At 52.5% G+C, this 14,177-nt stretch overlaps 4 protein-coding genes across 5 annotated transcripts; 3 read left to right on the forward strand and 1 right to left on the reverse strand.

Moving 5' to 3' along the window:
- Positions 1–151: 151 nt before the first annotated feature.
- LOC136198342 (trithorax group protein osa-like) lies at positions 152–4,417 on the forward strand. Of its 2 annotated transcripts, none has more exons than XM_065988255.1 (9): positions 152–248; positions 925–990; positions 1,065–1,168; positions 1,233–1,301; positions 1,426–1,516; positions 1,569–1,625; positions 1,688–1,768; positions 1,828–1,993; positions 2,096–4,417. In XM_065988255.1, the coding sequence occupies exons 2-9, from the start codon at positions 925–927 to the stop codon at positions 4,168–4,170; spliced, it is 2,709 nt and encodes a 902-aa protein (XP_065844327.1). In that variant the 5' UTR covers positions 152–248; the 3' UTR covers positions 4,171–4,417. The 2 variants fall into 2 exon arrangements, with proteins under 2 accessions (XP_065844327.1, XP_065844328.1); XM_065988256.1 differs by having other exon boundaries at positions 168–268.
- A 1,798-nt stretch (positions 4,418–6,215) lies between these two features.
- LOC136198495 (tRNA (adenine(58)-N(1))-methyltransferase non-catalytic subunit TRM6-like) lies at positions 6,216–8,423 on the forward strand. Its single transcript, XM_065988455.1, has 12 exons — positions 6,216–6,328; positions 6,618–6,721; positions 6,778–6,926; positions 6,975–7,072; positions 7,128–7,219; positions 7,266–7,349; positions 7,396–7,566; positions 7,618–7,798; positions 7,851–7,930; positions 7,983–8,085; positions 8,139–8,225; positions 8,281–8,423. The coding sequence occupies exons 2-12, from the start codon at positions 6,639–6,641 to the stop codon at positions 8,365–8,367; spliced, it is 1,215 nt and encodes a 404-aa protein (XP_065844527.1). The 5' UTR covers positions 6,216–6,328; positions 6,618–6,638; the 3' UTR covers positions 8,368–8,423.
- Positions 8,424–8,464: 41 nt separating this feature from the next.
- Positions 8,465–13,686, forward strand: LOC136198490 (thrombospondin type-1 domain-containing protein 7B-like). Its single transcript, XM_065988448.1, has 3 exons — positions 8,465–13,031; positions 13,089–13,167; positions 13,224–13,686. The coding sequence occupies exons 1-3, from the start codon at positions 8,510–8,512 to the stop codon at positions 13,468–13,470; spliced, it is 4,848 nt and encodes a 1,615-aa protein (XP_065844520.1). The 5' UTR covers positions 8,465–8,509; the 3' UTR covers positions 13,471–13,686.
- Positions 13,612–14,164, reverse strand: LOC136198500 (BET1 homolog). The gene is made up of 4 exons (XM_065988460.1): positions 14,103–14,164; positions 13,955–14,055; positions 13,838–13,894; positions 13,612–13,785 (listed from the first exon to the last, which is right to left on the reverse strand). The coding sequence occupies exons 1-4, from the start codon at positions 14,143–14,145 to the stop codon at positions 13,636–13,638; spliced, it is 351 nt and encodes a 116-aa protein (XP_065844532.1). The 5' UTR covers positions 14,146–14,164; the 3' UTR covers positions 13,612–13,635.
- Positions 14,165–14,177: the final 13 nt, after the last annotated feature.

The raw sequence follows: 14,177 nt of genomic DNA on the forward strand, positions 1-14,177 counted from the left end.
AAAGAAATGCAAATTAGAATCTATAGTTTAGTGAGCGAAATTCTATCGTTTATTAAAATTGGTAAATACACTTTTTATGCAGGGAATACGGGCTTCCTGCACGATTCGACCAATCATAGCCGGCCCTAATTGCAATTTCTGTGCACGTGACATTAGACATCAAACCGTAGCTGGAAAACGCAACGCGAGGCAAGTCGGGTGCCTTCGTGCACGCGTCGCCCCATCGACGATCGCAACGCATCTAAAAGGTACCCAAACGCTCTATTCAGTAAGTCGCCGGGGGGTCGCATGGCTGATATCGATTCGACGCCGCGCGAAGGGAGTGTTTGTTTCCGGCCGCTCATAGCCGTCGATTTCCCTCCGAAATCGACGTCGAGTGGCGTCTGGAAAGACGCGCGATCGAGCGCAAACGCGCAGAAACGCCGATCGCGCCGCCTTATCGCGCAAATTGATCGCATCTAAACTGTACGCGTCTTCGAAATAATCGCGTGCGTGCGGGCTGCGAACGGGCTTCTCTCGTTTTTCTGCGAGACCGGTCTTCGTCCGCTCGTACGAGGTCCTCGTCGTCGGGCGCGGAGCCGGGGAGGGAGCCGCGTTCGCGCGCGCGCGCGCGCGCCTTCGTTTCGTCGACTATCGATCGACTCGAGTCGCCCACTATGAGAAGTGCGATTCGGAATCGCCGTTTTTTTGCTCCGCTGTTTGCGGCTTCGATTCGCTCTCGACCACGGGTGCACGCGGGAGGGGTCCCCCGCTGAGGGAAACGAGCGAAACCCTCGCGATCTTCTTATCTCGATTGCGCGAACCGATAAAAAAAAACTCAAGCGTCGATAGCAACGCAAAAAATTCGTTTGCGATAAGAGACGACCGTTCGCGATCGAGAGAAAACGATCGATTCCCCCTTAGTTACGTTTCTTCGACTTATAGATGGCCGAAAGGGGAAGCCTAGCTAATCGGGAGCTAACGAACGAGGAGTTCGAAGCGAGAAAAGCGGTGAATTGTTTATTTATGTTTTGGGAAAAACGCTTGTCATCGCGTTTCTTTTTCTCGCGCGCGCGCGCTTGCAGAACACTCGTCCCGTTGGGGAAGACGAACTCGATCAAATCTACTGGTATTTCGGTACGGAGAAGCTCTACAAGGAGCCGAAGAGTCGTCTAGACTCGGCGAAAAGGTTCGTACCGAATCGCGAACTATTTTCTCCATATATTTCGAGGATTTTTTTTTCTTTTTTTCAGTGATAGTGACGACGAGGGTTGTTGGAGCGTCGCTTGTTCGACTTTGAAGCAATGGGAGACTTTTTTGAGGTATAACGTTTCCTTACTTGGCCTCCAATTTTCTGTCTTGAGTCATTTAATTTTTTTCCCATTGGGTCTTAGAGGATCGATTTTCTCTCTCTGATTTTTTGTCTTATTGGTGGTTGAATTTTAGGATGCTGAAGAGAAGTAGTTTTGATTCTGAGAAGAAATTGGCTCAGGTGTTGATCGAGAGCATATTTCCTGGAGTGAAACAGATGTTGGAGGTACTATAGTCGATATGGTCTTTTATAACCGGGTGGTCTACCTTTTATTTAGGCTGCCAGGGCGGAGGAAAGCGGGCAGGAGAAGAAAGCAACTCCTAAGAAGAAAAAGGTTATTATTATTATATGACATCATTAGGAAATTTAAATGTGACCCTTCTTCTTATCTTCTAGGTCAAGAAGAGTCCTCAAGAAAGGGGCAAAATAAAATTGGTCGACTACGAAAACGACGACGATTTTGACGAAGATTCGAAGGCAGCGGAGAAAAAATTAGACGCCGCTTATTAATTGTACTCACCACTCACTTTATTCAGGACGCAAGTGACGGCGGCGGCGAGAGTCGGCAAAGAGGCGCGGCTCGAAATAGTACAAAGCAGCAAGCGGGGCTATCAAACGATGAGTTCACGAGCGACGACGAGCAAGACATAGCACCATTCAAAAGAAAAAAAGCGAGACGTGACTCAGATGAAGACTTTCTAGGTACAGTATGTGCATACATACGGTAGTAGAGTCGGTCCCACTATACACTTACAACTCATAGAGCGGAGGGTATCTATATCATCGCGATTGATTTTTTTTTAGATGAGCCCGTGCGAAAGAGAAAGAAATCGACGTCAAAACGTCGAATGTCCAGCGAGACACCCCAACATCGGTCCTTTGGCGTCGTCGCCGCGCCGTCCGCCAAAGCGACGGCGGCTCCCAAGCATCAACAGATCTTCGTCTTTTCGACGAATCTTGCGAACGCCGCCGCCGACGCGGTCGAAAATCGCCAAGCCGATTCGATTGTGACGTATCATCGACAGCACCAGTCACGCACGCCCGGCGGAGTATTGACGTTGGAGACGGGAAATCATTACGCGAAGTCGGCCGAAATGTCTCAGCCGGCTGCCGTCGCCTACGCAAAGCCGCCGCAGTCGTCGTCGCGAATGCCCCCCATTCATTCCCCCTGGGAAATGAATCAAATGTTTTCGTCCAAACCGGCGTCCACATGGCAACCGCCGCCGTTCAGTTCTCCGACGGACGTGACTGCTCGCGGTGCCCCGACCAATCAGCAGCTCTATCCGACGCCGCATCCGCATCATCCCCATCAGGGCGGCGTATTCGGGCAACCGGCTCCAACGCCCTATTCTCATCCTCACACGGGCGGAGGATACAGACCCTTAACTCATCCGCCTCCGCCTCACCCTCACCATCCCCATCAATATTCCTCCTATCCCTCCCCTCACTCTCACTCGTATCCCGGCAACGGGGCTCATCCTCATCCTCCCAGCGGCGGCGGCGGCGGCGGAACTTCAAGCGGCGACTTTTCCGTTGAAGATCTAACGTCGATGCTTCTAAGCGGACAACCCAATCCCCAACATCACGCACCTCAGTACGGACTTCCTGGTCAGCCGGATTTCTTTCGAGGCGGGCCAGCGCCGCCGGCGCCGCATCCGGGTTCGAATCACATGCCGCCGCCCGGTGATCCCGCCGCTGCGGCCGCCGCAGCGGCGGCGGCGATGTATTCGTATCATCCGCATCATCACCATCAAGGTTCGCCTGCTGGGCCGTACCCGGGGCCGCCGCCGCCTCCGCCTCCGCCGCCGCCGCCGCCTCAGCAAAGTCTGATGAGTCGCGAGTATTATTCCCATCATCATCATCAGTCCGGCGGCGGCGGTCATCGCGGCGATGCGGCTATTCATCCGGATTTCCAGCATCCGTGGACGATGACGCATCATCAGCGACCGCCTCACTATCAACCGTATCCACATCCACATTCACATCTACATCATCATCCCTCTGTGTCTCAACAGCAGCAGCAGCAACAGCAACAACAACAAAGAGTCAATTCGAGCACTCCTCAAGCGTTTGATTCTCGTTCGGATCATTCCGGTGGTTTTCCGTCAAATGCAAACGCCGGTTCGCCTCATACTCCGTTCAGCGGCGGCGGTCGGCCGCCGCCGCCGCCCTATCAGGGCCACGAGGACGTGAGCCACGACGGATCGTTTGGAAGGCCATCTAGTACTGGTCACCATGGCAGCCAGCCGGGAACTCCCGTCGCCGCCGCCGCTGGGTGGAGACCGCCGAGCGGCGGCGGCGGGGCGCCTCGATCGGCGGAACCGCTTAGTCACCCCATGGCGCCGTCCGGCGGCGATCAGATGCGGAACGTATTGTCAGGTATATCGCAGGCGGATGCAACGGGCGCGCGGGGACTGTTAGACCTAGCTGGCGTTGGGAAACCAACTATTGCAGCCGCATATCCAGGGTACTCGAGTCCCAGTGGCGGCGGCGGCGGCGGCGGGGGACAGAACGCGGGGAATACGCCGCTGCAGATTTTAGCGAGTTTGACCGGACAGCAACATCCAATGGGAAGTGGGGAGGGAAATAAGGCGACGGGGACGGATGCTGATCAGGGAAAGGATGAGACAGCGGCGGGGGATCGTAATGGGGCAAGCGGTGGGAATAATAAGAGAAGATCGTCGAGTTTTAGCATAGAAACGTTGACTGCACCTCAGAACAGCGATTCACCCCAGTCGAAGATGATGGCACCAGCTCTAGGATTGTCGTCGTCGTATGCGAACTCTTTACCGTCTCATTCCGGCTTTCAGAGCGGCGGAAGCAACGTGCTGTCCTCCGAAGGAGAGCAGCGAGATAATGCTGGAGAAGACAAAACGTGATGTTGGATTGGTGGCTACGTGGGGCTGATCCGCTTTTTTTCTTCTTGTTCACGCACGTCCCTCCTGTTTTTGCTTCCCTGGGATTCTAGAATTATAAAATCACGTGTTTGGAACGTTAAATGCTTAGTGTACATCTAATCTTGTGTAGCTTGCCTGCTGTAGACCCTGCCGGATAATATTCAGGCAGACTATTGTTATATATGTATACAGTCTGTCAGTTCTAAGAGAAAAAGATACGCAAAATGAATGGTCGACAATTCTAAACAATCTCGATTGCCAAACGTTTCTCCATAAACTATTCTAAGCATTACGAAAGGAGGCCCAGAGAAACATGGATGGAGTAAATACAGTGTACTGAAAGTGTACCATTATTATGCGCGAATGGCGTTCCATGCGCCTGAACCGCAAGCGTCGCTCGCGCGCAACGAATTGAAGACACTTACCCCTCGAAAGTGGGCGTTCCCGCCAACGCTATATTATGCGCGAGTAGCCTTCCATGCGCCTGAACCGTAAGTTCCGCGCGCGCGCAACGAATTGCAGACACTTACCCCTCGAAAGTGGGCGTTCCCGCCAACGCTATATTATGCGCGAGTAGCGTTCCATGCGCCTGAACCGCAAGCGTCGCTCACGCGCAACGAATTGAAGACACTTACCCCTCGAAAGTGGGCGAGTAGCCTTCCATGCGCCTGAACCGCAAGTTCCGCTCGCGCGCAACGAATTGAAGACACTTACCCCTCGAAAGTGGGCGTTCCCGCCAACGCTATATTATGCGCGAGTAGCGTTCCATGCGCCTGAACCGCAAGTTCCGCTCGCGCGCAACGATTTGAAGACACTTATGAAAGTGCAAGCACGCAGACGCATTCCATCCACTGTTTCGCTTGCACACGCAAAAGATCTACAATGAGAAGGATCCTACAAGCTCGCAGAGAATTTCCAGAATGGGTTTTTAGAAATACTTTATTGACAATAAAGGACAATTACTACAAATTCGTGCACTACAAATTATTAACTAAGTTCTTTTTCTTGCTGACTTCTGCGTCCGTATTAGCATAACCCAGGCTACACCAACGAGGAGGTTCGGACGCTTCGTAGCCCAAGGCAGCCACCGCAAAGCAATGGCCACCCGTTCCAAAATTTGAGGGAAGCATTGGCTTCACTGGCCTCTTCAGACAGTACCCGCCTGGACGCTCGAGTCGGTCCCTTGTTCCGACCCCCCCGGCGCGGTGGTACCTTTTGACCCTATGAGGGGATAATGCCGCCTTGGCCCCCCCGAGGGCTTGTGAAGTAGGAGAGCGTACTGGCCACTGTTTGTAAGAGTCAGCAAGGAAGACGGTGCAATGCAATGAATCGAAGCCTCCTGGGCCAGATCATCCTTGGTCTAATCGTGCCAATTGGGTGAGAAAAGTGCCGGCAACCAGGCCATGTTGAACACCCCCTTTAAGCCGTACCCACTCGAGCCTAACGTGGATCGTGCTTATTGGCAACAATAAGACCGTGGCGATCTTTAAATCCCAGTGCGCGTACCAAGGCCTAAGCCCCCATCGCCCTGCCTACGGGCTCCGGCACGGTTAAAAACCGTGGGCCACGCTGAGTCAACTATCCAGAGCTGTCTTCTGCCAATCTCCCGAGCCAGACGTCAATGGGATTGCCACGAAGCGCAAGGCATCCTGCGATGAGAATGCAGTGGCCCGCAACGCTCCCACCCTCAGCCGCAACTGACGGGAACTCGGCTGCGCAGCCCTTTATATAGGCTCTGTGGTCCTGCGCGCTGATTGGCCGGCCGTTCGCTCCGCCCAGCGCTCTGATTGGTCCGCGAATTAAGCAAACTAGTTTTGGTCCGGTAATGCCGGTTGATAACCGGTATTGCCGGTTGATTACCGGTATTTTCAATCAACCACACCCCTAAAATGGCAAAAATCAAAATGGCGAAATATGGTCGCAATGTACCGTGGGGTCTCTGAAATACTCGACGATCTCGACGTAAGGCAGTACAACTCTTCGTTATGGTTTTATCATTCGATTTCCCGCGGACATGCGCGCCGATCGGCGATCACGCGCGGAAAATCGAATAGAATTATTTGTCGCGACCGAAGATTGGCTCTTCTTCGACACGCCTTGCGTCGCTGACGAAACATGACGACGCAAAACCAAAGAAGAAGTAAGCGAAACCAAAATAGAGATCGAAAAACGAAGCGAGGTCCCTTTTTGTCGTTCGTCGCCCCGAACTTCTTGAAAAGCGATCGAGCGCTAATCCCCGAGCTTCGACCGGCTTCTTGGCGTCTTTTCGCCTCTCAAAAATGCGTAGAAATGGGCCGGAACAGCCCCTAGTATTTATTTTTCAGCAAACTCGATCCTCATTGAGGATTCGGTCAAATTATAGTTTTCTTTCTGCCCAAGAACTACTTTATAAAAACATGAAAATGTACAATTTAGTTTTTTTCATTTAGCGTGGTCCCGGATTCTTTGCTATGGCTCTGATTTCGTCGGGGGATTTAGCCCTCCTAAAGAGTGACAAGGGTACGATCCGGTCAACTCGAATAGACGACAAGAGGTAAAAGCAATTACTGGAGTCGTATAGAGACGAAAGTGTGCCGTTTGATACAATAGAGTCAGTTTCGGTAAACGAAGCTTTTTTCTGCACGAAGCGATGGGAAAACCGTACGGAACTACGTTCGAAGTAAATCGAGATCAACTCGTGGCCGTCGAAAAACCGAAAACCGACGTGCTAAGCGAAGGAATAGGGGAAGATTACGAAAGTAAGGAAGGAAACACGCCCCCGCTTAGAAATCGACCCAATTCGTCAGGTGGAATCGACAATCGAGCTATAAAAGACAACAATCAATCGCAGAAACTCACTAGGGATGATATCGTGGCACTGAAAGCCCAAGGAGCCAAAGCTGACGTCAGAAAAAAACAGATATAAACGATAGTAGCAAGCATTCTTTTCTCTATCACAGGAAATAATAGGGCAGCTGGTAGAAAATAGCGGCACATTCAAAGAGCGAACAGAATACTCCCAGGCTAAATACATACGAAAGAAGCAATTAAGGTATAAAATTTAACTTGATCTGACTTTTTTTCCATATCTTTTATAGATATGAAGACGACGTTACGATCGTACGACCATCGGCTAGGCTTGTTTGCGAAATGTGCCTTCTTCGCAATCCATTGAAAATCCTGTATATAACAAGCATTGTTATTGGCTGAGATGATACGTCTCTTTAGTCACATGCGAATTGACACATTGAGTCAAATACTCGCCTTATCGAACGTCCACAGCGGATCCAACGTTCTTCTCGTTGAAAACTGCCAGGGTCTCGTCAGCGGAGCCGTGCTCCAAAGGCTTGGAGGCAAGGGAAAGCTCATCCAGTTTAGCCGCGAAGCTGTCCCTGTTAGGTAATCCAACACTTTGAATTTTTTTGAATTTTTACGTGTTCTCGCGTCAAGGCCTGCGCTCGAAGCGTTTGGTTTGAGTGAAGAAGTCTTGGAGCCTTTGGAAGACTTCCCACTCGCCGAGATAGGGAAATTGGGCTGGGTGAACGTGGAGACAAAAGAAGACAAGTCTGGAGTTGAGACCAAAGAGGATACGCTAGGCAAACGAAAGCGAAAAATAGACCACGATGAAGACGTAAGTAAACTAGGCTAGACTTCCTAAGCGCTTAGTTTCTTCTGCACATGAGGATCGTCACCAGCGAAAAAAGATCCGACTAGAACAGGTAGAGCAAACGCGACGATTTATTGAGGCAAATAAAATGGACAGGTAGAGCAGAAGCTGGCGTTTTAGAGCGATAGGCTATTTGGAATATTTCTAGTTTGATCGTGGCTTCAAAATTCCAACCATGGCCTATAGTCGAGTCACTGATTTGTCGCCTGGCACCGTCTCGTCCATTCGTTATATACAGTCAACACAAAGAGGTCAGTTTTTAGGCCATAAACGCTGTATTGACTTTAATCGTGGACCTTTGTAGTCGCTTGTTGAATGTTTTGTTAATTTTCGAGACCAGAATTTGGCCGTAGCTATGCAGTTGTCTGAAACGTGGTTTCGTCACTACCAGGTTTGATTTGCAGACCAGAAGAAGGGAGTTGAAGCATTTCTTTTTGATTTGTCAGGTCTTTCCTCAAAGAACGCGTCCCGAAATGAATGGCAAAAGAAGTGGTGGCTATTTGCTTACAGGTACAACTTGTTCTAAAGAATGAGATTTTTTCCATTCTCGCGGTGATTTATTTTGAAACCATGATCATAAACCTATGGAATGTGGACCGCTCACGCATACGGGCCCGCTCCTTTGCGCGGACGTAGTTCTACTTTCCATTCTCGTCATTCCTAGCCGCGGATCCGATGTCGAAGCGTTCGATCGTCGTCTTCGCTCTCACCCTGACGTTGAGCGCCGCTCAAACGTTCGAATGGTTCGCCGAATCGCCGAGAAATTGCGCACGCGATCCGACACAATGCTGCGGAAGTGCGTGCCAAGGCGATCGCGACGTCTACTGTCGCGTTCGCGGCACCAACGTACCCATTTCGCCACTTTTCTGTGCCGACACACCTAACCCGTTCTCATCTCGCGTCAACTGCGACGAAAACGAATGCCGACGCGACTGCGTCGTAAGCGAATGGAGCCCGTGGGGCGCCTGCAGCGCGACGTGCGGCAATCTGGCCACCGAATATCGTTCGCGACGCGTTCTCGTCCCTCCAGAAGCGGGGCGTTCCTGTCCGGATCTCAGCCAGACGCGTACATGTCGAAACGCGACTTTACGTCTTCCTTGCCCCGCCCCGCCGACTCCGTCACCAACCGCACCCATTTTTTATTTGTGGAGACTCGGACCTTGGAGCGCCTGTCAATCAATGGGCGGAAATGGAAGCGATTGCGGTCCCGGATCGATATTTCGCGTCGTTAATTGCGTCGCCAGTAACGGGACGGTCGTTGGGGATAACAACTGCAAGGCGAATCCGCGCGAAACGTCGCCGATCAATCGACAAGCCTGTAATCTTCCGTGCAATTGCCAAGTCGATCAGTGGTCGCCGTGGTCGAATTGCTCAGCACAGTGCTATACGAAATCAAATTCTTCTTCGAGCTCTGACTCTGATTTACCGTATCACGAACGCACTCGAACCGTCATTCGAACGAGTCGATTTGGCGGAACTCCGTGCCCAGCTCTTTTTGCACGACAATCCTGTGACGTCGATTCCCTTCCGGATTGCCCGCGTTATCAGTGGTACAATAATGCTTCGTGGTTCGACTGTAATCTTGACGTCGCTGACGACGTGTGCGGATTCGGAACCCAAAGACGCACCGTCTTTTGCGTCTTGGAAAACGACCCAACTAATACCCCCGTTGACGATCGTTTTTGCACGGGCGAATTTCTCCCACCGGGTGCTGTAAAAACCGCCGCTCCCGTCAAACCTCTCACAACTCGTCCCTGTCAAATTCTTTGTCCTCAAGACTGCGTTACGGGAGCGTGGTCCGAATGGGGTCAGTGCTCGCGTAGCTGCGGCGAGGGCGGCGTACGACGTCGCACGCGACCGCTACTGGTGCCGTCGCTCAACGGCGGCGCGCCGTGTGGCGATCTCAATGAAACGGCGCCCTGCGAGAGTATCAATTGCACGTTTTGGTCCATTGGACGCTATAGCGCCTGTTTTCCTTATGATCGAAGTAAGGGCTGCGGTTCGGGCATTAGAAAGCGTCATATATCATGTCTGAACGCACTCAATCAAATCTCGAATGATTCAATGTGTCCTGGATCAAGACCGGTAAACCAGGATGACTGCTACCTGCCATGCGACGGGGATTGCGTTCTGACGGAATGGTCCCAATGGACGGGGTGTCCGGGGACGTGCGGCGGCGCCGGAATCGTTCAGAAACGCACCCGAAGCATTCTCTTGTACAACGAGACGTCCGGACGTCAGTGCGTCGACGACGACCAATTGACCCAGCGCAAACCGTGCAACGTTTTCGTGCCGTGCATAACGTACGTCTGGCGTCACGAAAAATGGGCAAACTGCATTTTCAATTCCTCGCTTGACGATGAAGGAACGGGTAGCGGAAGCGGAGACAACGAGTCGAGTAGCGCGACGAAGTGCGGTCCCAGCATTGGCGTCCAAGATCGCAACGTCTATTGCGAGCAACAGTTCAGCGGCTTTGGTCGTCGCCGCGTCAGCGACGCCACGTGCTTTGACCCCAATAACGTCGTCGTGGGCGACAGCGTAAAGCCCGCGACCGTGCAACAATGCGATATCAATTGCCCGGTGGATTGCGAAGTTAGCCCGTGGTCGGACTGGTCCGCGTGCTCAGCTACTTGCGGCTCGGCGACGCGACTTCGATCGCGATTCGTCACGAAAGCGGCGGCATTCGGCGGCGCTTCGTGCCCGCCGAATCGCGACGGCATCATAACGGATACGTCGTCGTGCGACGACGTGCCGCCTTGCTACGCGTACGCGTGGTCGACGACGGCGTGGTCGGAATGCCAGCTCATTCGTCTTCCCAACGTCGACGTCAGTTCGACGTGCGGACCGGGATTTCGTACGCGCGACGTGACGTGTCGTCGCGACGGCGATAATCAGACGGTCGCCGACGGTGTATGCAGTGCGGGACTCCTCACGGCGAGGCCAAGCGACGTTCTCAATTGCAACATCCCGTGTGAAGACGAATGCGAGTTCAGTACGTGGACGGCGTTCTCCGACTGCTCGTTGACGTGCGGCAGAGGATCGAAATCGCGTACGCGTAGCGTTCTGTTCAAGAATTCGACGCTATCGGCGGCGGAACGTAATCAAACGTGTCCTCACATCAAAGCTGATCAACTTATCGAGAGGGATCCCTGTAACGACTTTCCCTGCTTGGAGTACGGTTGGGTTGCGAGCGAATGGCTCACGTGCATTCCCGCAAACGACGTCGACTCGTGCGGCGACGGCATTGAAGAACGACACGTCAATTGTGAGACGCTGACCGATCACGTCTTCGTGAGCCTTCAGTTTTGTTTCTCCGTCGGCGTGGCGCCTAATCGAACGCGTTCCTGTCACGTACCGTGCCCCGTCGACTGCGTTGTTGGAAATTGGTCCGCTTGGAGCGTCTGTAACGGATCGTGCGACTCTCACGGCTTAGGATACGAAACGCGTACGCGAGACATGCTCGTTGCGCCGGCGGACGGCGGACGACCGTGCTTTGAACTCGAGCAACGGAGACCTTGTCTCAGCGATTGCGAATGGGATATTGGAGCGTGGGGCGAATGCGTTCTCAACGATGGATCGCTATCATGCGGCGACGGACGACGCAATCGATCGGTCACCTGTTTGGTCAACGGGGTTCTTGTGAATGACAACCGATGTTTCGTTCTCGGCAACAAGCCGAGTCCACTTAACAGACTGCCGGGGAAACCAATTAGCGACGAAGCGTGTCGCACACCGTGTCCCAATGACTGCGTGGTGACCGAATGGTCTGAGTGGTCCAATTGCATCCCGTCTTCAGTCGGACAACCAGTTGAAGAGGTCTGCAGAAATAGTCCCGGCTCTGCTAATTTTCTCGGACAACACTCGCGTCAGCGGTCAATACTCCGTCGCTCGTCCAATTGCCCGTCGACACTCGAGCAAGACCAAGATTGCCGTCCCGCCGTCTGCCAAACGTTTCGCTGGCACGTAACCGCGTGGGGCAACTGCGTCATGTCCGGCGGCGGCGACTGCGGCGTCGGCACGCAACAACGACAAATCGTCTGCGCGTCCGATTGGGATCCTCGTATTCGCGATGCTGCGGCTTGCAGCGGCACGCCGGCACCGACGCCGACGTCGCGCCAATGCTCCGTTCCGTGCCCCGCCGATTGTGACGTGGACACTTGGGCTCCGTGGACGTGCACGAACGGCACGTGTGGCGGCGCCGGTCGTCGAGAGCGAAGTCGAGCTGTGATCATCGCCCCGAACGAACGAGGTCGTCAGTGTCCCGTTCTACTGCAGAAAGAACGATGCGCCTTCGATCCGTGCTTCTCCTACGCGTACGAGCGCGGCCCGTGGGGAAACTGCTCCGTTGGACTCAGTAGTGCTAGATGCGGAGTTGGCATACGGGAGAGATCGGTGATCTGTCGTCAGAGCGATGGCCTGAGCGTTCCTCTCGAATGCTGCATCATAAAGAAATGCCCATCGCGATCCGATTCGTCGTATCTTATCAACGTCGATTATCGAGCGCTCAATATACACTTTCAGGACGTGTGCGGCATCGCTTGTCCCGGTGATTGCGTTGTCGCGCCGTGGAGCAACTGGGGACCCTGCAGTCTTGATTGCTCGAGCGGAAATGGCAGGGGAATGCGATCTCGATCGCGCGGAATCATCGTTGCTGCCAGTCTCGGCGGTTTATGTCCCGATCAGACGAGTCGCATCGAGACGGAACAGTGCTCCGCCAACGTGCAATGTTTCCTCTACGCGTGGGTTACGACTCCGTGGGCCAACGGCGTTCGCAACGTTTCCTGCGTGCGGACTGTTCAGGGCGGCGGCGGCGCCGTAGCGGTTGTCGATTCCGGTTGCGTGGAGGCTTTAAGACCTGCTGCTCAACAGTCGTGCGTGTCGGACACGTGCGACGGCGCCGGACAGGTCTGCAACACGACGGCGTATCGGTGCCAGTGCCGGGATGGTTACTTTGAGGCGAGAGACGAGTGCGTGCCTATGAGTGGATGCACGGATAACAGGCATTGTCCTCTTTTTCATACGGCATGCGTTGGAGGAGAGTGTCAGTGCGATCCGAGTGTCGGTGCTGTTCAAGGCGAGAATGGTATGTGCGTTCTGCCTTCGACTGCTCCTCCAACTACTGCGGGGCCATTGACGACTGAACCTGCGACTACTCGGGGCGGCAACGCGGAGCTCATTAGTGGGACCGACAACATCCGTAAGTTTCTCAGTTTGTTATTATTAGTAATATTGGTAAATATTTGTATTGACTTAGCTTACTGGGCTTGGATTATCATTGCTCTCGGCATCCTCATTCTAGTTGCTGTAGTTCTCTTTATCGTCTTCTGGCATCAGTACGTACCGGACGCTTTATTCGTAATAACTTTTATTTATTTTTTTTCTGTTTCAGGCGTCACAAAGAAAGCTTTACCTTTTCTCCCAGTCAAGAGTATGACCCGATGGATCGTTTACAACCACGGTCTCCTGATCCGGTAGACCGTCCGTGGCTCGAAGAACCGCGTCCCGTCAGCGATAGTTCTATTCGAAAGCCGCCACTTGTCACTGCCAATGCTATGGCTACTACCACGTCAGACAATGATTATAAGAGAAGCTTTGATAGCTATCCATCAACATTAGAGAAGGACACGAAATTCTGAATCCTGCAGCCACGCACTTCCACTTCGTACCTTTTACTCCCTTCACTCCTTGATTTTATTGTGGTGATTTTGTAGCGAAATCTTTTTTCGTGTACTCGGGATTAGAGCCGTGCTCGGAATTGGTGGTCACAGGTTCTCATCTTTATGCGTTAGTCGTTTTATTTGCTATCTTATCAAGTAGTACGTAATAACAAATACAGCTACAACGAAGAGAAACATATAGCAAATCCATCGATGATGCCCTTCTCTTCCCAGCTTCTTCACTCGTTTGTAAGTTGACGCAAGAAACCCACCCGTCTTATCAAAGTCGTCGTTCTATACCAAGAATTCTAAGAAGTATGGAAATTCAAAGCAAATTAATTTTTACCATGTTTTTTAGAAATTTATTCTGACTTCTGACTTCGTCTCCTATGTCAATCGTCAGCTGAATGAACTCAAATTTTAACCCAAGTACGAACGGGGAAAGCGTCTTTTTTTCTTATACCGATTTTAGTGCCGTCACTTTGTGCGTCATCTCTTCAACCATGCGATCGTTCTCGTGTTCGACCATTTCTTCCGTCTGCAAAGCAGAGCGAGTAGAAGTATCTACAAAAATACACTTTATCGTGGCGAAGAACGTCCTCAGAACGTACCACCAGGGACAGGACGACGCATTTTCGTCCCTTCGCCGTCCATGACCGGGAAATTCCACACGGGCACTTGACGAA

Source organism: Oscarella lobularis, chromosome 19 (assembly GCF_947507565.1).
Source record: "Oscarella lobularis chromosome 19, ooOscLobu1.1, whole genome shotgun sequence".
NCBI classification, from domain to species: Eukaryota; Metazoa; Porifera; class Homoscleromorpha; order Homosclerophorida; family Oscarellidae; genus Oscarella; species Oscarella lobularis.